At 44.6% G+C, this 22,565-nt stretch overlaps 4 protein-coding genes and 4 long non-coding RNA genes across 9 annotated transcripts in view; 5 read left to right on the top strand and 3 right to left on the bottom strand.

Annotated features, from left to right (window-relative positions):
* Positions 1-968: 968 nt before the first annotated feature.
* wasf2 (WASP family member 2) lies at positions 969-8,438 on the top strand. The gene is made up of 9 exons (XM_019859737.1): positions 969-1,101; positions 2,410-2,586; positions 2,662-2,796; positions 3,608-3,761; positions 4,518-4,635; positions 5,459-5,580; positions 6,251-6,388; positions 7,005-7,243; positions 7,778-8,438. Exons 2-9 carry the CDS (start codon positions 2,454-2,456, stop codon positions 7,933-7,935), a joined length of 1,197 nt encoding a protein of 398 aa, XP_019715296.1. The 5' UTR covers positions 969-1,101; positions 2,410-2,453; the 3' UTR covers positions 7,936-8,438.
* A 1,828-nt stretch (positions 8,439-10,266) lies between these two features.
* Positions 10,267-12,872, bottom strand: gpr3 (G protein-coupled receptor 3). The gene is made up of 2 exons (XM_019859751.1): positions 12,652-12,872; positions 10,267-11,489 (listed from the first exon to the last, which is right to left on the bottom strand). The coding sequence occupies exon 2, from the start codon at positions 11,464-11,466 to the stop codon at positions 10,477-10,479; it is 990 nt and encodes a 329-aa protein (XP_019715310.1). The 5' UTR covers positions 11,467-11,489; positions 12,652-12,872; the 3' UTR covers positions 10,267-10,476.
* A 130-nt stretch (positions 12,873-13,002) lies between these two features.
* Positions 13,003-14,651, top strand: LOC109509880 (uncharacterized). Of its 2 annotated transcripts, none has more exons than XR_002167010.1 (4): positions 13,003-13,069; positions 13,174-13,236; positions 13,693-13,834; positions 13,937-14,651. It is a non-coding gene; the product is annotated as an uncharacterized LOC109509880 (long non-coding RNA). The 2 variants fall into 2 exon arrangements; XR_002167009.1 differs by having other exon boundaries at positions 13,693-13,839.
* Positions 14,652-15,167: 516 nt separating this feature from the next.
* Positions 15,168-18,394, top strand: cd164l2 (CD164 sialomucin-like 2). Its single transcript, XM_019859765.1, has 6 exons — positions 15,168-15,402; positions 15,488-15,574; positions 15,780-15,872; positions 17,203-17,238; positions 17,404-17,557; positions 18,054-18,394. The coding sequence occupies exons 1-6, from the start codon at positions 15,318-15,320 to the stop codon at positions 18,067-18,069; spliced, it is 471 nt and encodes a 156-aa protein (XP_019715324.1). The 5' UTR covers positions 15,168-15,317; the 3' UTR covers positions 18,070-18,394.
* On the bottom strand, positions 17,588-18,046 carry LOC109509889 (uncharacterized). Its single transcript, XR_002167011.1, has 2 exons — positions 17,947-18,046; positions 17,588-17,912 (listed from the first exon to the last, which is right to left on the bottom strand). It is a non-coding gene; the product is annotated as an uncharacterized LOC109509889 (long non-coding RNA).
* Positions 18,395-18,750: 356 nt separating the features above from the next.
* On the top strand, positions 18,751-20,179 carry LOC109509874 (uncharacterized). The gene is made up of 3 exons (XR_002167008.1): positions 18,751-19,796; positions 19,876-19,955; positions 20,052-20,179. It is a non-coding gene; the product is annotated as an uncharacterized LOC109509874 (long non-coding RNA).
* A 268-nt stretch (positions 20,180-20,447) lies between these two features.
* The window catches only part of sytl1 (synaptotagmin-like 1), a 7,251-nt gene continuing 5,133 nt past the window's right edge, over positions 20,448-22,565 (top strand). Inside the window, exons 1-4 of the mRNA XM_019859629.1 lie at positions 20,448-20,673; positions 20,800-20,938; positions 21,768-21,919; positions 22,013-22,353. Of these exons, the coding sequence (XP_019715188.1) occupies positions 20,667-20,673; positions 20,800-20,938; positions 21,768-21,919; positions 22,013-22,353 (639 nt within the window). The 5' untranslated portion in view covers positions 20,448-20,666. The remainder of the gene's footprint in view (positions 20,674-20,799; positions 20,939-21,767; positions 21,920-22,012; positions 22,354-22,565) is intronic.
* LOC109509896 (uncharacterized) lies at positions 21,283-21,554 on the bottom strand. The gene is made up of 2 exons (XR_002167013.1): positions 21,410-21,554; positions 21,283-21,326 (listed from the first exon to the last, which is right to left on the bottom strand). It is a non-coding gene; the product is annotated as an uncharacterized LOC109509896 (long non-coding RNA).

Raw genomic sequence — 22,565 nt, 5'->3', positions numbered from 1 at the left:
CGTATTTAAACAGCCAAAGTTTTTAGACTCACAAGTTAAATTTGATCGCTGAGCAGACATACAAAAAGGCAGCTGGGAACATTCTGTTTTGTCTGTCTTGTTAAATTCTGTGTCAAGCTGACATGGGGTGAGCCCATTGCTGTCTTTATACGGTCATTTTTTTCTGCTTGTTGCACATGGGATGAGTCCAACGAATGAAAGTGTGTCACATTGTCTCAGTTACGGCAGATTTTTTTTTTTTCTTTTGGGCGGTCCCAGTCTTTTTCTAATTTCCCATCTTGGTGGATGTAGAAAAAGGCCAGGTTGGACACATATCAACTGAATCATACATCAAGGATGTTACTGTGAGCCTTTAAGATTACACCCGCTGTGTGTGTGTGTGTGTGTGTGTGTGTGTGTGTGTGTGTGTGTGTGTGTGTGTGTGTGTGACTGTGTTTATTTTTTTACACTGATGTTTTAGGGGGAAGTAAATGGAATGGTCACGAATTAACATAATTTCATAGAAAGGTCAAAGGTGAGATTCAAACGCTTACAACCGCGAGGCAGATTGACTAACCACTGCTCGTTACCCATATTCCCTTTAAAACTAATGGCATTATGTCTTCCAATGTTGTGTACTAAATTAACTGTTTCTGACCAATAACTCATTCGTGGATTTGAGTAACTGAGGTGAAACGTCACTTTGACCTAATTTATCTCCCTCCCTCACCCGCCCTCCAAATTGACTTTTCGTCGTCGGAGGCCAATCCTGCCATTCCTCTGACGCGCTCCAACTCGCCGGAGCGCGCATTGGAATGCGCGCCGCCGCCCTCCCTCGTTTACGCAAATGGCGTAAAGTTGTTGGCCATAAAGTCGCGGTGGAGTTACGTCAGCGTAAGTCATAAGTGTCAACCACCTCCGCCCGTGACAGCCACTTCAGCCAATCAGCTATCAGGATCACGACCGTTCAGCCAATCCCGAGCCGGCAAATTCGGGACCTTGCCCTCGCCCGCTTGACTGCTTTCCCCGTCCGCGTTCGCTTAACTCACTGTAACCGCTTCGAGTGGAAAACTTTTCAAGTTGGACAAACGAGACAGTTAAAGAGGGAGCTTCGCTGCGACGGTAAGCCAAAAATAAAGCCACGACACGGCTTTTTGTCGTGAAAAACGAACGACCGTTTGGCTGGTTTTGTTCGAAACAAGAGTTCGTGTCCAAGTCACTTCCTGCTCTTGACAAGCAGGCCAAGAAGCCAAGTTGCATTCTTGCTAGTTTGAGTTAGCTTCGTCTCGATTGGCGCTCTTCGTACATTTTCATTTTCAGAATAACGCAGCTGAACTACTTTTCCGGGGTAGTTCGGGACCCTGGATGTGCTATGTAAGGGTCAGAACATGTCCAATATGTCATTTCCATCGCGGGGTAGCAAGTGGGGCGCGGCAAGAGACTACATGGCCCCTGTGAAACAACATTCGTTCGCAGTTATACCACGTTAAACAAATATGAAAAAAAAATAGCATTCCACACACTTAAAAAAATACCCGACGCAAACACATGACAGCCACACGGGAATAAAAAAAGTTGAAAGAATTTGTTCTAAAAAAATTACTGTGGGGCCCCATGAAAAGCTTATAATTAGGCAACCCAAATGGGGCAAAGGAAGCTGAATTTGAAAGTCACTGCACTGACATTCTGTCATTTGGTGCATAAATGTACCTAGCGTAGGCCAGAGGAATTTGATCTTATGCTAAAATCCCGCTTATAGAAAAAGCAACTGTCAATGACTAATTCGCTAAGTTGGCAGCACTGACTGTGCTCTCTACTCTCTGTTCACAGCCACGTTGTTAGTGTAAGCCTTGAACTGACATAAGTTTAATAGATTAATTGTAAAGCCCTAGAAAATAGACTATCTTGCGTTGAAAGTGTACATTTTTGTCCTGCATCATTGGCGCACTCAAAATAGTTCACCATCGAAACTGGTGACGAGAAGAAACAGTGAGTTCTGCTTCTGCTTTACACTGTCTGGCAGAGAGTTTATTTATATATGGTGACTACAGCTCACATGCAACTACCACCCACAAAAGCTAAAATTTAGCCTTTTAGAGACAATATATTACTATAGTTTTACCCCTCTCACGCGCTGTGAACACATTTCAACTTATTAAAACACAACTTTGGCCTGTTAAAATATACTTTTTTTCCATATTCCCCAGCGCATGTTTTTACTCTTTCCCTCACACTTCTCCAAACAAGAGTGTCAACATGCTTGCTTTAGGCTATTTGTCAGTCCCAGTTGAAGTTTACTCGAAAATTATGAAACTGAAGGCGCCTAACTCTAAATTTGGACGTGCACGAAAATAAGCAAAGGAGCCCTAATACAAAGTTAAAAAATACATGGCTTTATTGATTATTTCCCCCCCCCCCCCCTGTTCTCAGGGTTTGGCCCCCCCTCTCTCACTGGCCAAGCCTCCTCCACCGCCATGCCTCTGGTTACCAGGAACATCGAGCCACGGTATGTGTGCCGCCAGCCCATCCCGGCGAGCATCCGCAGCGAGCTGGAATGTGTCTCCAACAACAGCCTGGCCGCGGTCATCCGCCAACTCGGCTGTCTCAGTGAGTGTGCCTGCTGCGTGCCCTGGCGGGAACATAAAAAGGCATCAATATGAATGTGTTCATATGCGTGGGTAGGCAAGGAAGCCGAGGATGTGTTCGGGGGGCTGTTGAAGGAGGCCAGAGACTTCTCCATCCGGTTGGAGACGCTCGGGGATCGAGTGGACAGTCTGCAGTTGAAAGTCACCCAGCTGGACCCCAAAGAAGAAGAAGGTAATTGGGAAGATAGAATGAAGTCAAAAGCATCACTTCAAAAACCAAAAAAATGTTGAATCACCGACATATTGTCACCTTTCAACAAAGCAGTTTTTTTTTTCTCCAGCATGTAAATGACATTGCATGTCATTGAAAACATCGCACCATATCAGTATATTGTATTATATTTACTTTTAAAACCAAGTACTGTTACTTGAAAATGTTTTTTTTTCCTTCCAAAAATTCACGCTGTTTGTGAACATGTTTTTTTTTTTTGTTTTTTTTTTTTTACTCATATATAACGTGCTCTAGACTAAAAACATTTTAACATCCCAAATCATTTTGAAGTCTTGCCACACATTTCACTCAAACGTAACCCGTCACGCAAGGCATTTATTGTCAGTTTGAACGCCAGGAGGCACTGTTACAGGAATCGCAGATCGTGGAATTTGCCGCATATTTCAAAGATCTCTGCGTAATTAAAAGCAGTCAAGGTGCGGAATGTTACATTTACGTGCAGATTTCATCCTGGCAGCAAAATGTCGTGGTCAGTATTGAAGCATTTTTATGATAATGGTGTCACCTGGAAGTAGCACCTGGCCCCTCAGTTACAAACGTTATGAAAAGAGTCGATAAAGCCCCTACGCTGAGCGGTGAACAATTGGGAGTGTTTTTGCGGCCTTGAACGAACTCAGATGAGAACATTCGCCGCCTTTGCGAATACTCAGAATTGTTCACCACTCAGTGGGCTCGGGGCTTCAGGAGACAAGGAGCTGGAAGGATCAAATGGCAACAACGGGGCATGTGTGTGTGTGTCTGTGTGGCCCAGTTTCTTTGCAGGCCATCACCACTCGCAAGGCATTCCGCAGCAGCGTGATTCAGGACCAGCAGATGTTCACACGGCCCTCGCTGCCCATGCCCGTGCAGGACACCTACATCACGTGCGACCCGCCTCCGCCGCTCAACTACCTCAGCCCATACCGGTACGTCGCACTTGACCGGCCTCCACTCTGCATTATCCATCGAATATAATATTATAGAATCAGAGAAATTGCATGGATGGATGGACGGATGGATATTTTAGACCATAGAGAATGTTGCAACAATAAATTGGTATTTACAAAAAAAAAAGAAAAAGAATGTTGCTTTGGCAAGGTAGCATCATTTCTACCGTGCATTTCATGCACAAGGTAAACTCGATGGGCTTCACGTCATGGGAACTACATTTAAAAGCATTTACACACATATATCACTAAAATACATTTTAAAAACAAATTAAAATAAAAAGTAGCTTCCTAAAAGAATGTGCATTGGAAGAAACAGCTTTTTGAAAATTAAAAAAAAATGCTTTGAAAGACTTGTCAGGTGGGGGGGGGGGGGGTTTAACCGGGATTTAGAGGCAAAAAAAAAAAAGTACCCCACCTACCTAAGGGCCATATGTCAAAACAATTTTTTTTGGGGAAAAAATACTATCTTGAAGAAAACAAGTTTTACCAGAATTTTTTTCCCCAAGAAAACATTCCAACATTACGAGATTAAAGTCAAAATTTAACAGGGGAAATTCATTGTAATAAGCAAATTTCGAAATCGGCATTTTGTTAACACTATATTTTTACTATATGAGAAAATGACACTTTTTTTTTTTTAACCACAAAATGTGTTTATTTATTTATTTATCTATCTATTTGCCAGCATGTTCTAAGGTCTCCCATTATGTTCTCTGCTCGAATATGATACAGCGATGATGGAAGGGAGGCCCTCAAATTTTACACGGATCCCTCCTACTTCTTTGACCTGTGGAAGGAGAAGATGCTGCAAGACACCAAAGACATCATGAAGGAGAAACGAAAGCACAGAGTGAGCGGCACGCACCACATCCCGCAATTTCCCTCAAACAGCGCCGGCAGTCGCCTCATTTGACGGCACGGTTCACCAAATAGCTGTAATTACGTCCGCTTACAAGGGGCCCATTCGAACTCATGCCTTGCTATTCCAAACAGTATTCAAAAAAAATAAAAAATCTAGAGCAGCGGTCGTCAAACTTTTAAGTACCACCCAAAAAAAAAAAATGCTTTGCTCTCCCAAGTACCAATCTCATCAGCAAAAAATCCAAGACAGCAAAAGAAAACAACATTCATGAGTAAATTTCGTAAAGTGTGCATGCGTTTATCATTTCAAATAGCGAATAGGACCTTAAAAAAAAAAATTCCATATTAAATCGCAATATTGAGAATGAGAATCGCCAATGGAGGATTTTCCAAAATGGTTCAACTTCAGGACACTCTGACGTGATGTCCTTCGACATTCTTTGAGTCTGTTTAATAACCAATGATAATAAACAGGTCGGAGGTTTACTCGCGTCAAAGTTACCTACTATATACATGTTCGTCACTTCATATATACTTGAACACCCTTGCAGCACTTAGTGATACATCAGCATCTAGTGGGACACCAAAAATCACTCAATGACACTTTCAAACTGCACATTTTAAAAAAAATAAAAAATCCAGTACAGTACATTTGTTAAACACAGTTCAGTTGTATTTAATTTTAAAGTACAATCCATTTGCATTGAATATTTTCAAACTGCTCACCCCCCCCCCCCCCCCCAAAAAAAAAAATTGCGGCAACATATACCTGACTACTGGTTAAAACCCAATCCCTCAACTGTGTCGAGCAGAAGGAGAAGAAAGACCACCTGAACCAGCGGACCCTCAACCCGCGTAAGATCAAAACCAGGAAGGAGGAGTGGGAACGCCGCAAGATGGGCGAAGAGTTTGTGGTGCCCAAGAACGAGATGATGTAAGCGGAAATGACACTCATTAGCAGATTTGTCTTATCAGTCCATCTGTACACAAACAAGCGCGGCCATTTTGTTTGGTTTTCCCCTTCCTGGCCATGTGAGCGCCATAATCACGAGGCGGACGATTAGTGTGCATTTTGGAGGGTGGCGTCTTGTGTTTTGTGTTTTGAACAGGCGGACAAAAGGAATGACAAGTTATGGTATTTCATTTTCCATAATAGAGGCCGTCATTATCCCTAAATAAATGACACTTGGCCATTAAATGTGGCATTTAAGGTGCTTACAAATGGCATAAACAACTCAGTGTTTTTTTGGGGGAAACGTGGACGGAACTTATTTTATACAACCTCGTCAAAGTTAAGTGCACATTTTCACGATTTCAATTGCTGCGGTTTAAATCTTGATTTTTCAAGATAAAGCTTAGATTTTCTCAGATAAAAACTTTTTTTTTTTTTTTTTGGACTCAATTTGTTGGCCGTGTCTTTTTTCAAGAATAACTTAAATTATTTTGGGCAGAAAAAATTAAATTTTCATCTAAGGTTGTAAGAAAAAAGTCAATCTTATGACAGGGGGAAGTTATCCTGCTCTGACAAACAGGGTAAAAAATTCAAGCTCCCTGGTAGAGGTCATGAAGCACAAATCAATGAATGGTCCTGTGTTGCGTTCTAGGAGCTCCTTGGAGGGTCTGAACGGCAGTCTGGGATCTGGCGACGAGGGCCTGGATTTGAGCACGGGCTCCTACGCGTACGATCCGCTGCCACCGCCCGGCGCCGATGACTTTCTGCCTCCGCCGCCTCCCGACATGTCGTAAGTTGTCCTTTGGGTCACGAAACACAATTGGGGATCTGGCTGCGTTCACATTCAAGCTCCGTAGCTTGTAACTGTATCCAACTAAGTGTAACCGAATAACTTACGCCTATCTTATTAATAACTACAGTCAAGCAAAATAAAAGTGGAGAAAAAAGGTAGAACAGCTGAAGTTTATTTTTTGTTGATCTGAGGCACTTGAAAGAGTTGCAGGTGTGTACTGAGTTCTTTTTAAAATGACTTTGAATGTGATTGGTTCATTCTGAGCTTATCTAACTTTCTGGAGCGAAGCAACTAAAGGCAAAAAAAAGTCAGGGAAAAAAGCCTACCAGAACAGCTGAAGTTTAATTAGGGTTAACCAGAGGCACTTTGAATGGTAGCAGGTGCGCAACGACTCCCGTTTAACCTGAGTTGGAAAGTGGTTAGTTCATTCTGAACACACCCACGTTCCCAGTGATGTGAGGGTGTGCACACTTTATAGCAAACACTTGCGTAAGATTTTTTTTTTCCCACTTGCGTTGTCCACGCCATAAGTGCTTATAATGTAAAAAGTATCTTTTCTTTTTCTTGGTTAGAAAAAAAGAACTGCGTCTATACAGTACATTGTCGTGTACAGGTACGGCGACGGCGGCAACCAGAAGCGCATCAGCATCCTCAGCCCCAACCACCCGCCGCCAGCTCCTCCTGTGGCTTCCCCTCCGTCCAACTCTCGCCCCCTTTCGCCGCCATCCTTCAACGCTCCTGCCCCCCCTCCTCCTCCCGGCGCTGCGCCAGCAGCGGCCAGCGCGGCTCCCAAACATCAGCCCGCCCCCGAGGGCGACGCCCGCAGTGACCTGCTGCAGGCCATCAGACAAGGTAAGCCGCGAAGGCGTCCTCACTTCTGATTGGCTCAATACGCTGTGAAAAAAAAAAAAAGAGGAACAAGAACAAAGTTCCATGTTAAAGAAGAAATCATTTTTTCCCCCAAATATCGTAGATGTAGTACAGATATAAATATTTAGGTTTTTCTTTTTTTCTTTTTTTTTTTTTTCTTCAAAAAAGTCGCAATATAAGACAAGAGTATGATGATGAAAAAGATTTGGATTTTTCTGAGGTAAAAAGTCACGATTTTTTTTCCTAGTCTTGTGAAAGAAAAAAAAGTATCTTTTATTGAAAATATTTGATATAATATTAAGAGATTTTTTTTTTTTTTTAATATATATGTATTTCCCAAATGGGACTTTTCAATTTTTAGATGAGATGTATTTTGCAAGATTGAAGGTCGGGTTTTAGCTTTTAATTGTTGTCGTTGTATTTGTCTACCTCGTAAAAGTTACAACTAATATTCGAAGAGTGAAATTGAAATTTGTCAAGGCCGCCGTTTCCCTAAGTTGCACTGCTGTTGTCCAGGCTTCAACCTGCGCAAGGTGGAGGCGCAGCGGGAGCAGGAGAAGCAAAATCACTTCGGCAACGACGTGGCCGCCATCTTGTCGCGGCGCATCGCCGTGGAGTGCAGCGACAGCGAGGACGACTCGTCCGAGTTCGACGACGACGAGTGGTCCGAGTGACGGTGCCTTCCTCCGCCCGTCTTTGCCGCCATTGCCTTCAGGTTAGCACAGAAGGAAAAAGTCCACCAAGTCTCAATCACATTCCTTCACTTGTTTCTATTTATCTCATTGATTTTCATTCCTGCCATAACGGCGGTGTGTCTTCTCTAATCAACACATCGTCTTTAAGAACCTCCCCCTTTTTTTCGGGGGGATTATTCCAAGTGTAATATTATACAGCAGTTTTAAGTGCGACACAAAGGGGAAGTCACAAACGAAACACAAATGCGTGACTCGACATGGAATTGGCCAAGTGACAAAATGGTGGGAACCACCTGATTCTCAAGTGCCTTTTTTTTTTCCATTTAATATATAAATTCAATTTTGTGTCTGTGTATTCACATGCAAATCACTTTTCCAAAGGGATGATGTAGTTTTCATTTATTCACGCTCCCAAAGACTGTCAACAAAAAATGATCTTGTTTAAAAAAAAAACAATTATAATAATAAATTTTGAATTTATTCCCCTGTCTCATGTTGTGATGTCTGACATGCCTGACTTACTTTTTCCGAAATGTAACAGATGGTTGTTTTCGCGGGAGGGAGATCATCTGTATCCATACTTTGTTCCATAACAGTCGAATGAATCAATACTGAATAGTCATCTTTTTGGGGGGAGTGGGGGTCAGATGTTAAAAAAATAGTCTCATCATTTTAATCTAGACACTCATATATTTGCATTTTTAAAAAATTTCATCAGATAATGGATGGATCTTCATCTAGCAAGGATGACTCTTTATCATAAAACCCACATAGCTTTTTCCATAAATCTTTTGTAAATTCGCGATTAAGTCCCATAAAATTTCAAGAATATATCTCCCGTCATATGAATCCAAAAGCATTAATGCAACCTCGAGCACTTCCCCGCGTGCTAAAAGCGTCGACGATCCCCCGAAGGAAGAATGCTGACATCATTCAGTAGGGGAAAAAAAAACCCCAAAACATTTATTATACATCAGTATAAAATATTCATTTGACAAAAAGATTGTGCAACACACGGTCCCAATGGCTGAAAAAGTGCCTTGAAAGGGGGGGGGGGGGAAGCATGTGCAAAATAGAATCTGAGCTGTCCATCTGGAACATTGGAACACACAATTCAAGTACGTTACATTATTATTGGTATTAGTCAGCCTTTGGATTCAATTAACTCAACATGACTTTCACCCCCCCCCTCCCCAATCGCTGCATGACCGCACAAATGTCATTTGCATCAGCTTTTATTTACGAGCGGCGGCCGGCTGATTGTTTTGACTCTGCATTATCCTGCGTCGCTACAACAGGGCTGAGTGTAGGCAGGCAGGAGGCAGAAACAAGTCTGGTAGTAGTGGGAGTTCCTCCAAGATGGCCGCTGGCCAGGACAGTTCAGAATGTTCTGATGAGGGAGGGAGGACTTCACGTCCTGGTTCCAAAAAAGAAAAGTGCTGCATTCATGTAAAGGGAGAGGTGGGGGTGGGGGGGCTTGAAAGATTTCACGCTCCAAGCGCTACTTTGTGTTTAGCGCATGTCTGGCATAGATTGTGGTGTTTTGGCAGACCCCCCCCCCAAACCCTCCCCACTTCATTCCTCTCAAGATTTGACTCCGATATGTTCAACATAACAAATGTATTCATTTTTAACAGTGTGGACCTCTTCCAAGACCAAACAATGCTTATTTAGGGGGGTATCCAACCCCTGCATAGGTCTGAATTTTGTCATGAGAAAAACGACATGACAGCGAAATCCTGCATTGACACTAAAATTATGGCTTTTCCTTGACTAATTTTCAGTTCCTTAGCGAATGGAAGAAGTCAACATGTCGCTGGATTTGGCTTTCAGTCATCAAATTTGGCTGGGTGGAAAATAACAGAATGCGAGTTGTTGTTGCCTGGCGGATTTCAGCAAATGGTCAAATTTAACTATGCCGTGAAGTTGCTATGGAATTAATTGTACCACGAAACCCTTTTCTCAGATAATCCAGCTCGGAGAAGAGAAACTGCAAGAAAAGTGCACTTTTTTTTTTTTTTAAATCTGCCATTCGTCTTCAATGAGGTAAACGTTCTGAATGACTCAATATTGCACAGAAACAGGCAACTCTGGCATGTTATCCTCCAAAACACTATGGCAGGTACGTATCACCCCAAGATTTAGCATTTATTTTCCCTAAAGCAACAGTAAGGATTTTATCACCAGATTCATTCATCATGAATCATTCATTGCCTCCATCGGAAAAAAAAGAAAACAGGATTGTCGGTAAATATTTTCCAAAGATCCATAACTTTTTTCTTTTTTTTTTAAATTTTACCAGATTTAGGATTTTTTTTTTTTTACCCAGCTCATGCTTCACGCCTGCCTCCTCACATTCATAATTTTTCTCCCCCTCAGATCCAGAATTTCCACTGCCCTAGAACGAGGCCTCTCCTCACCCCAAACCGCGGAGTTTTCTCCCCCGGATTTTACAATTTCCTGTCCTCAGATCTCTGATTGCGTCCAAGTGTTCCTCATGATCGAGTTGACGCGGGGCCCCTACACATCCACGGGGCAGTGCAGTTGGGCAGTCTGCCTGCGTGGGCAGCAGGCCTGCAGCAGAACCTTGCGTATGTCTTTGTTCCTCAGGCTGTAGAGTAGCGGGTTCAGGAGGGAGCTAAAGGTGGCGGGCACCAGTGTGGCGTAGGTGTACAGCGGCGGACTGGAGGCGTCGCCCAGCAACCCCCACAATGAGAAAGGCATCCAACAGCCCACGAAAACTCCTAGAACCAACACCAACCGGGAAAACCCCCGCCCCCCGCCATGCTTATTGGCAAACGACTGGCTGGAAGGCAGGAAGTGCCTCTGAGTGGCGATGGCGTGGGCATGGCGCCGTGCCACCCGGCAGATGCCGGCGTACAGCTGAAGGGTGACCACGACCACTACCAGGAAGCCGCCGCACAGCAGCGACAGGTATGTCCTAGTGAGGGGAGGCGCAACTGAGCACGAAGCTCGCTCATCCAGGCAGTTCCACCCCATGGCGGGACCCGCGCCCATGACGCAGGCGCCCGCCCACACCAGGAGCAGCAGCAGGGCGGCACGCCGGCGAGATTGTCCTGAGCCGTAAGTGAGGGCGTGGCTCAGCGAGAGGTAACGGTCCAGCGCCACGCCCATCAGGCTGCACAGCGAGGCGGTCAACGAAGTCACCAGAAGCCCCGATGTCACCAGCTCGGACCAATCGCTGGGCTCCAGGCAGAACAGGAACAGGAAGTGAGTCACCAAAGCCACGCCCGCCAGGAGGTCGGCCAACCCCAGGCTGGCCAGAAGCAGGAAGACAGGTGCACGCAAAGACGGCGTGGCGAGGATGGTTGTGACCACCAGGGCGTTCTCGGCAGTGATGACGGTTCCCGAAACGCACAGGGCCACGCCCCACGCTGTCAGGGCCGGGGTTTCCCGAACAGGCGCGTTGCCCCCTTGGTGGTCCAATGACAGTAAGGCGTCCGCGCCCGAAGACTCCTCCCACCGCAGCTCGGACGCATTCAGTCTCATGACTGCCAGACCACCACTCAAACCTGAGGAAATGAAAATTACTTTTACTTTCATTTAGACTCTTGTCACTGTTCCTGGTACCTCCATCAAGGATATTCTTTTTTTTTTTGTTGGCAGAACTACACCCAAAATGACCTGGAATGGTTTCTGTCACACATGATGGAAAGGAAAAAACGCATGAAAATTTGATCTGTAGATATGTATTTTCACCAGTCAGAAATTGGGCCAAAGTAAATCCTGGATCCATAGAACCTTCATCTTAAAATGCAAAGATCCAGGATTGTTTTCTAGTTTCAGGAAGTTTTTATTTTTTCTTTTGTTTCCCTCCTTCCCATTTTTATCCTCCCAGATCTGGGATTATGTTCCAGGTTCAGGCTTTCTAAGATGTCTTATTTTCTTCCTTGATCCAGGTTGTCCTTCCACATCTTGTCTCAACCCCCCCCCCCGCCCCCCAACCACCAAAAAAAACACCATCACCATCCTTCCAGATCTACAAAAGCTTTAGAATGTCCGTGTCCCCCTCACGCCCACCAATTTAAAAATACAGTACTGAATTTTATTACCCTAATGGCAATTGCCCGAGTCAGTTAAAATCATACATACAGTATACATGTCCCCCCCCCTTGTTTTCTGAAAATCAAGACTTGCCTAACCGAAAACCCAATCCTAATATAATTTTCTGTTTCCCTGCAGGCAAAATACCAGAAGCCTCTGAAGCTGTATTTCCAGTCCAAACTCGTGTTATTGCTTGTGTGATGAAGTGCTCGGGAGTGTTGCCCCCCTCCCACAAATGTCCAGACACAGTGTTCAGCCCATGGACACACGCGCATTCCAGCGTGCCTCCCCACTGCCAATTAGGTCGATCTTGCTGTCGTGCGCAGACTCGGTTATAGTGCGAGTCAATCATCCCATCATGCATGGATTATGATTATTTTATTATGAAGTCCGAATTAGGAGGTGACGTGTGGTGTTCATGATAGGATGCTGGGTGGAGGGGGGGGGCGTATTGCACCCCTTGTTGTGTAACCTGTGTGCCACTGTGTGCGAATAATGTACAATATACTGTATATCTATATAGATATATAGATATATCTGTGTGTGTGTATACGTAATAGATGTAGTAAATAAAATGTGTATCGATATGAATAGATATGTCTGTATAGATATATAATATTAATAATTTACCTGGTGAAAAAAATGGTTTGATTTCCTCTTTTGCTGACGTTTCTAATGTAAAGATCCAAAAGGGTGCAATGAAGCCGACTCCTTTTTTCTTCTTTCTCTCTCTCCGTCCTTCATGCACTTCCGGTCGGGAAGATCCGCTCGGTGGTCCCGCTCCTTTCCAGCGGACGAAAATCTTTTTTCCCCCTCCTCCTTGTGGTTGCTCCAAAGCAAGAATGGATGCTGAAGCTCCGCTCGCGCTATCCACAAGAGCGCGGCCGTGACGTCACAGCCAGGAGACGCCTACCAATCAGGAGGCGAGGATGCGGGAGAGGGGGAGTGGGTGGAGTGGCGTGTATGTGGAGTAATTTCATTCAGAAAAATGCGGCATCGACGAAGACACGCCCACTGCGGTCCATCGCCATTGTTGTGCTCCTTTTTGGTAAGTAATGTCCACGCGCGTAAAGAATCTGTCCTTTCTAATTGAGACCACTCTCCAAACCCTCCTCGCCCCCACCACCCTACACTTTTTTTTTTTTGTCCTAGTACTGTCCACGGTCCTGAAACGCAGTAATGACTCATGGGTGCATTCGACGGCCACTGCATTAGGTACACCTGACATCACCTTAACGGGCTTCAAATGGCATTTTTATTTTTGATGATGAAAATAATGACGTATTTTTTTAACAGGCCAGCAGGTCAAAATATTAGGGACAGCTCTCGGAATCATACAGCTAGTACACTGAACATGTTTTTTTTTAATAAAAGCATGTATTTAAATGATGTACCCGATAGGTGCGTGTGATTGTGTTTGGGATGCTATTTTAGGGTTATTTAAATAGAACGAGACAAAAAACAATTTTAACAGTATTTAAATCATTTTAATATACGTGATATGTAATCACTTCATTTTGGAAGTTATGCAACATTTCCTAAGGTCACCTGTTTATCTGCTACACCTTAAGTGTACTCTTGCTTCCCTCTAGCGGGCAGACACGTCCACCCCAAAAAAGTCCTGCGAATTAAACATTCTCATTGATGAATGTATGAATTGTGTTTTATTAGCGTGAAGTCCAAGGTCACGGAACAAATATGTGAAAGGCAGAGAGGCTTCCCCGGCTTGACGGCGAGCGTGGGTGCCCGCATCACCAGTGGGCGGGGCTACGCGTGGAAGGGAATCACGACCATATAAGGACAATTCCTGCCTGTGAGGTGACGTCGTCGGCGCGTGACTCTCCCAAATCGCCACAAATCACCTTCACTCACGTATGCAAATGACTGCATTGTGAATTGATTTTTTTTTTTCCAGTGTGGATGTGATAGAGGTGGGTGTTGGTGGTGTTGGTGGGGTGTCGTGACACCAAAATGAAACACCTGAGTCTGCAAGTGTGAGATATGGATGAGTCACAGCAGCGGCAGAGTTAACCACCCACCAAACAAGCTAAAACCACCTGGCCTGGAGCATCCACGTACTCTATATCAGGTGTAGCTCTCCTCCCCCATAGTTGACAAGTATCACTTCGAGATTTCTGTACCTTTAGTTTATTCTCAAGCCATCCACCCCGAGATCGTTCAAGCCGATAGCTATCAATATTCGAACTATCTTGCCATAGTAAACCTTTTCATCTCAATCTTTTCAAGAGTCGTCTATTCTGCAACTCTCTCTTCTTGATCTCTCTATTTTGTATTTATTCTAGAGCTATTTCCCGACCCAGCCTCGAGATGGCCTCCATCTGTCTGTTCTATTCATGCATACATTCTCAAGCTATGTTTCGACCCTGGATCACTATGTCCTTGATATTTGTATTCCAGAGCTATGAATTATAGATTTTGCAATCTTAAATCTAGTCCCGAGCTGTTCTAGATTGACCAAATTCTGATTTACTATTCTGGATTTAGCTGTCTGTACTCTCGTTCTACCATCTGTTCTAGATCATCGACCATCTATGATAAATCGCCTATAGGTATTTTCATTCATTCATTCATTCATTCATTTTCCAATCTGCTTATTCTTACAAGGGTCGCGGGGGGGGCGCTGGAGCCTATCCCAGCTGTCTTCGGGCAGCAGGCAGGGGATTCCCTGAACCGGTTGCCAGCCAATCGCAGGGCACACAGAGACGAACAACCATCTACGCTCGCAATCACGCCTAGGGACAATTTTGAGTGTTCCATTAACCTGCCATCCATGTTTTTGGAATCTGGGAGGAAACCGGAGTACCCGAAGAAAACCCACGCAGGCCCGAGGAAAACATGCAAACTCCACACGCAGAGGCCGGAGCTGGAATTGAACCCGGTACCTCTGCACTGTCAGGTCGACGCGCTAACCACTGGACCACCAGGCAGATATAGGTATTTTATGTCACAAAATTTTATTTACAACTTCACGGTGTGTGTGTGTGCGTGTGCGTGTGCGTGGGTGTGCGTGCGCTTCTTTCAGGTGACCTGAGGTGGGTATTGGTATGGTTGCCTAGTGACCAAATTTGGATCACATTACACATGCACCCCCCCCCCCCCCCCCTCACACACACACACACACAAGCGCACACTCTTTCTGTTCTCTTGGTGCCATTGTCACATCGCTCTTCAGCACTCAGCCTCCCGGACGAATTTTTATCAATTTTTTTTGTGTTGTTGTCTTTTTGATAGTTTTTTTGTTTTGTTTTCTGTTTGTCACTATAGTTTGGACCGGAATGCAGATTCTGTCCATGAAGATGATGTTCTGCACGCTGCTGTTGCTGCTGCTGGCAGTGACCTCCTGCGTGCACTCCGAAGCGGGTAATAGTCGTTATTCTGACTTTATTGACGATCTGTTCATCAAGTTTTGCTTCACTTGATTGACAACTCTTGTCCTTCCTTTAAGATTGTAGTCAAGCTCAGTCATGTGACCTCTGCGTTGGCAACTCCATGCTCAATCTGACCGGCTGCGTATGGAGGCTGTGTCCTGATGGTAAAACACGCACATGTTGACAATAATTCTACCATGGCAGGGACTGTAACGTGAGCTGCTGTGCTTTGTAGCCTGTGAATTATTCAGCATTCCACAACACACACACACACACACACACACACACACACACACACACACACACACACACACACACACACACACACACACACACACAAAGACGTTGAAGTCATCTTGTCACTCTCAGGTAACGACACTGGCATGTGCGTGACGGACGAGGGCAACACGGCCGACAACTCCAGAAATTGCAGCTGGACCAGGGTGTCAGAGCTCTGCACGGGTACAACTCCGCCGCTCGATGGTGCAGGACAGCTTACCATGTTATCAGGTTACAAAGGGCATGAAAGGCTTAATGCAAACTAAACAATGGAAGCATCACTCACGTAATGGAAGACTTGCTTGCGGACAGAAAGCTTCTAAGGCGGTGGTTCTTAACCTTGTTAGAGGTACCGAACCCAACCAGTTCAAATGCACATTCACCGAACCGTTCATTTGCGAAAAACAAAAATATTTGATAAATTCAAGACATAAAAAACGCATTTATTAAAAACTGAAAAAAAGTAATTAAAATTTCAACATTTAAGTATAATTTTTTTTAATTTTACGACATAGTATCACGACAATCACACGTTGACTACTGAGCGAACTAAATTTCCCGCAGCACTGATTGGACAAGCAATATAATGTGATCATCTGCAGCCAGCGATGGCCAAGCGGGCGTATCATAACTAATTGACATGTTGTTGTTTGGGTCTTACCCTCCATGGCAGAGGCTTCGTTGAACCCCTGAGACAGATTCACCGAAACCCAAGGGTTCAAACGAACCCAGGTTAAGAACCACTCTTCTGAGGTGTTGCCGGTGGACAGGATATAGCGAGCCAGGAGAGTTGATAGCCGAGAAGGAGACTTGCTAGCATACTGTAAAAGTTGCTCGTAGACACGACAATTTTTTTAGTCAGGACAAGTTGGAGGCGTTGCTGGTGTACAGCAATTGTTGCTAGCAGGACGAATTTAGAGTGGACAGGAAGAAATGTTAGCGAACGGTCGGAATTGCTACCAGGAAAAGTAGCTAGCGAACAGGAAGAATTAGCAGTGCACATGAAGTGTTGCTAATGTTTTGGAAGAGTTCCCAGAATGGACAGGATGACTTTCTAGCAAATAGTAAAGAGTTGCTAGTGGACCAGAGATTCAAAGGCATTTACTAACTGGAAGAATTGGACATTGTAGTTAATGGACAGGAGGAGGTTCTCGTGAACATGAAGCGGTTCTAGCTAATTGGAAAAGTTGCTTGTTGACAGCAAGAGTTGGAGACCTTGTTAGCGGGCTAGATGAATTGCGAGGAAGAAGTTGCTACCAGTCACAAAGAGTCACGAGCAGAGAGGAGAAATTGGCAGTGGACAAAAGGAATTCTGGGTTGCTCTAACTGTTAGAGCAACCCAGTTCACTAACGTCACATTAGTTAGATTCTAACTAATGTGTCGTTTTGTGATGAGTCATTTCACTTTATTCACTTCTTTTATTACATTTGGCTATCGGTATTCATTACAATGGGGAATTGCTAATCCAGCAATGACGCACACACATACTAATTGTGTTTTTTTTTTTTGCAGTGGTGGAGACAGTGGCTGAAGGAGGCGGTGACTCAGGTAAACAGAGTTTGCATCATGCCATCCCTGCGCTTTTGTGTCCAGGCCTCCCAACTTACATAATTACAGTGAGCCCATCTCTCTAATGTTTAGATTAGATTAGATTAGATTACATATCCTTTATTTGTCCCACACTGGGGAAATTTACAGCCTTCAGGTTTGCAGGCGCGGGCGGCAAAGCGCGGCCCCAGCTTTCGCCTGCCCGCTTCAACTTGTCCAGCTTCATCGGCGGCGTGGTGCTGGTCCTCTGCCTGCAGGCCGGCGGCGTGCTCGCTATGCGCTTCCTCAAGTCCAAAGAGCAAAGTGACTACGACCCCATGTGAGACACCCCAACATATTCTTCTGAATATTTTCTGTTTGCGAGAAATCGATAAACCGGTGATTTAGTGAGATGGATACATTTTAATACAGTTTAGAGAGGAAAACCGGTAAATTTAATGCAACAACTACTCTTGAAGATTAATATATAAACGCAGTAAATGCGGCAAAAGTGTGCTAAACAGCGGCCTCTTGTGACCATATAAGGAATAGTGGCACTCTGGTCACGTCGGTCCAACATGCCAACTCGCCTTCAAATAAGTGTGTGTGTGTGTGTGTGTGTGTGTGAGGGAGAGAGATTACACCAGCGGCTCAATAACAGCATAAAATTAAGGCATAATAATAACCATAGAAAACTAATTTTTGTAGCATTAGCATAGCTACAACGACTCGCTCACTCATTGTTGATGGACAAAAATATGAGGACATTTTGTCCCCATACTTTTGTCCACCTGATGTTCAATTTGCATCATCCGCGTGCGTGCGTCCATCCACAGAGAGCAGCCTCAGTAAGGTGACCGAGCGGCGAGGAAGGATGACGAAAGGAAGAGTGACTCACGGGATGATGACGACAAGACACCGAATTTTTTACGACTGGTCGCCATGATCCCCTTCTCCCCCCCTCTCTCTTCAAGTAGGACTGGAAGCAAATCACTTCTCCTCAACTCTTATCATTTGTGTGTATTTTTGTGGTGAATTGTGTTTAGAGAGGATTTTTTTTTCTGTAGATACACCCGACATGAAGAACTCTCATGTGTACTAACATGCTAATCGTAACGACGGTGGATTATTTGTTTTCGTGTCGTTACTGTAATAAAGTTAGGAGATGCGGGAGGAACATGTCTACTTTCTGCTTCCCTTTTTAGGTGTTCCCTCCACATGATGCAAACAGGAAGAGTTGCTAGTGAATAATATGAGTTGTTAGCATCCAAGAAGAGTGGAGGGCGGGGTGGGAATGCCAGGATGCCAAGGTTGAAGAGCTGATACCAGACATCAAGCAGCGGAAGAGTTTCTGGTGACTGGACTTGTTGGTAGTACACAGAAACAGTTTGTAGCGCATAACAAGAGTTGATAGAGGGGCCAGAAGAATTGCGAGCAGAATGAAAGAATTGGTAGCAGTCAAGAAAGACAGGTGAGACTTGCGGAATTGGAAAACTTTGAAGGATTGCTAAGTGGACAGGTAGAGTTGACAAAAGGGCAGAAGAGTTTCGAGCAGACTGCTCCAGGAATAGTTACTACTGTAAGCTCATGTGTGTCAGTACATATTTTGTTTTGTTTTTATCTTCTGTGGTTAGTTCATCTGCATACTTCTATATTGTCAGTTGATTTCTCAATTCCTATTGGATGTCCAGTGTGCATTGAGCTGGAGTTCACCCCGCATAAGGCTTCCACGCGGGCACTTTCCAGGACCCCCTCCCTCACTCCCAATCTGGACCAGAACCAAAAGCCTTGAATGGTCCTTCACAGAACTCCAGTGACCATGGCCAATGTCCAATTTTGTTGACAAAAGAAGAAGGGGGAGGTGGGGGGTCGTTCTCATTCTAAGCAGTTCCTCCTTTCCCAGAATGAATGTTGCCTTCAGGTACCGTTGGATACTTGATGACTTGTCACTTTTATTTGCGTGTAGTGTTTTGTGTTTGAAGTCATACTTTCAGATGTTTCTTGACACCCCGGTCGGAGTTTACTGTTAAGGTAAATACACAGAAAAAAGAAATACACACATTGTGCATTTAAATACTTTCTTTTTGAAATATTAGTATTTGTTATTTCCCAGTCAATGGAAAACCCCATTCACAGTCTTGCACCGAATCACACGGCCCGAAGAGGCCGAAATACAGGAAAAGAAGTTCTTTAGTTTTGTTTACTATCATATTAATATATTATTTTACTTGTTACCAATTTATTTCCTGATTGCTCTTTGGGTTTTTATTTTAAAGCTGAGTTTTAGTAGTTCAATCGTGTTGATGAAATGTGATTTCAATCTCAATCCAAAATAATTGTGATCATTATTTGTTCCGTCATCACCCAGCCCTAATTCAAGAATTAATAACATCCTTGAGCGATACCAACAACCCACGCGCACCCTCCCTTGCTACAGACAGCAGAAGGCGTGTTCACCGAGTTGACAACACACTCAGACGCACTTTACAAAAAAAAAAACACGACAGACACATCCGCTCAGCGCAAGTTTTGATGCAAACTTTCCACGCATGGAGCTGCGCGAGACTGTCGACTAGAAGGTAAAGTAACTCCATTTTGTGTGCTTTGTCGTGCCGCTTTGCTTAACGTGTTATACTATCTCTTTAAAAACGGCGACAGGTGTTTCGTCTCACGCGTGAGCTGATGGCAAAGAGGACAAATATCGAAGGCGACGTTTCCTGGGAGTAATGGACGAACACGTAAACAAACGTTTACAAGGGAGACCTAAAAAGATAAATTTGCTGCAAAATGGCTGCTTGTCGCGCTTTTTTTTTCGTCCTTTTGCGTCGCCTCAGGTGCAGTTGATGTTAGCTCAGTTCCTGTTGGACCAACCGAGGCGCCCTCACTGCGCACGCGCCAATTACCGCCTCTGCCGCCTGGAGGCAACACACATACTCTATATGTGTACAAACGTTTTTTGAGTGGACGTGAGCAGGAAGTAGACGCGAATTACTCAACCGGCTGCATTGAAAAGTTGCTGAGTCATCCCACAGACGTTAACGGTCGTATTTATTCCCATTTAACTGTCCCTATTGGTCTGAGGATGGCGTGTATAGTCGTCGACGTGCGGTTGTCGTCAATCACTTTCATGCTGGCTCATTCTTGCTAGCGAAGCATGGCCCTGCAACGAAATTTTATTTGGTATTCTGAAATTATCAATTATTTTCTTAGCCCATTGTTGCGCCTAGCTCATTGTTGCGCCATAATCAGAGTTCCTAGTGAGCAATTAGGAAGAGAAGAATTGCTAGACTTATTGAATAGCTGTTAGCATCCAGGAAGTGGTTCACTGATGGACAATATTAGCAAATATGAGTGTTTTTTGAGCCTCTGGGGGCACCGTACTTCTTGTGAAAAGAGCCCTCCAATCAACCTGATTCTGATTACGTTAAACTCCTTCTGCCTAGCAACAAATGACCAATAAGAAACGACTCTGAGCAAACGACTTTGTTGAAAAACGATTTCAATATCCTTATTTTATGATTCATTGGTATTTTTGGCCTTTATGACATGACAGATTTATTGATTGATTTATTTATTTTACAGGCATGGAGGCGAACGTGGTAGCTGACAGTGGCTTGGGGTCTCTGGACCTGAGCCACCTGACGGAAGAGGAGCAAGAGACCATTTTGCAGGTGCTCCTGCGAGACTTGGACCTGAGACGTCAAGACGAAGGACGAGTAAGGTCAGAGGTGAACCGCACCTTTAACGTCTCCCAGCAACCACAAAGTAATGTTGTCATCAAAGTTTGCTGCTGCTGTTGTTGCTTGTCAAGTTCTGTGGTTCACCTCAAAATGGTTGCTTTGTACCACAAAGGCTGACTTCCTATTTAATTGCAGGCAAGGGCGCTTGACTTTTTTTTGTGTGCGTTCTGTTATGATAGACCACACAATTTTGTTGATGAACAACAAATTGGGTGTTAATTAACTTTCAAGCCCTGGAATTTATTTCAAAATAGTCTATTTGAACTAAAATAAGCACCTTCCTGTTCAATTCCAGGTATGGGTCCTTGAATTTTTTTATTTTGGATGTGTCCGGTTATGCCACACAGGCGCCAATGTAACCAAGAGGACCTTTCCATTGCTGAAATTCTTTTTTTTTTTTTTTTTGGGTGTGTCCGGTTATGCCACACAGGCGCCAACGTAACCAAGAGGACCTTTCCATTGCTGAAATTAATAACATAAGTCACTACTTCCTCATCCCTCAAATGAAACGTTAAACCTCTTTGGGTGACATTTCAGTGAGGCAAGAAGAAGATGAAGCCGTTTGTAACCGTACAGAATAACAGGACACACCCACACATGCTTCCCTTTGAAACAAACCTCTTTGGGTGACATTTCAGTGAGGCAAGAAGATGAAGCTGTTTGTAACCGTACAGAAAACAGGACACACCCACACATGCTTCCCTTTGAAACGCTCTCTAGAATCTCATTTCAATAATGAGCCCGGTGGCCTTCTAAGGTAATCAAACAAGAATGTCGTCGTCGTCACATGTGTGTTTGCTGTGTCAACAGGATGCTGGCGCAGACCAAAGCCGATCCGGCGCAACTCCACTCGCAGTCGGGGGCGTGGTTCCGTGAGGCATCCAGCAGGCGACACCGAGGCCGTATGTGCGGCTCGGATCTGGTGCGCGCCACCATACGCCGTCGCCCGTCAAAGGTCAATGGTCAGTCTTCGTATTATCTCGACAAACTTTTGCTAATATGAAGCGAAGTGACCAATCGAGATTATTATTATTATTTTTTTCGGCTTCCTCTAGTAACCGAGTCGTTGGCGGTCAGCCTATTCAACGGTGACACGGACGAACAATCGAGCAGCCCCTGCCAGGAGGAGGCTGAGGCGCGATTGAAAGAGTCTGTGGAAGACATTCCAGAGTCAGTTTTTTTTCTGTTTTTTTCCCCCCCTCGCAAACAAGAATGTCGTCGTCGTCACATGTGTGTTTGCTGTGTCAACAGGATGCTGGCGCAGACCAAAGCCGATCCGGCGCAACTCCACTCGCAGTCGGGGGCGTGGTTCCGCGAGGCATCCAGCAGGCGACACCGAGGCCGTATGTGCGGCTCGGACCTGGTGCGCGCCACCATACGCCGTCGCCCGCCAAAGGTCAACGGTCAGTCTTTGTATTATCTCGATAAACTTTTGCTAATATGAAGCGATGTGACCAATCGAGATTATTATTATTATTATTTTTTTCGGCTTCCTCCAGTAACTGAGTCGTTGGCGGTCAGCCTATTCAACGGTGACACGGACGAACAATCGAGCAGCTCCTGCCAGGAGGAGGCTGAGGCGCGATTGAAAGAGTCTGTGGAAGACAT

The sequence above is a fragment of the Hippocampus comes genome, unplaced genomic scaffold, assembly GCF_001891065.2.
Source record: "Hippocampus comes isolate QL1 unplaced genomic scaffold, H_comes_QL1_v1.1 scaffold148, whole genome shotgun sequence".
NCBI classification, from domain to species: Eukaryota; Metazoa; Chordata; class Actinopteri; order Syngnathiformes; family Syngnathidae; genus Hippocampus; species Hippocampus comes.
The sequence above is the reverse complement of the archived record's forward strand: the minus strand, read 5'-3'. Positions and strand labels throughout refer to the sequence as shown.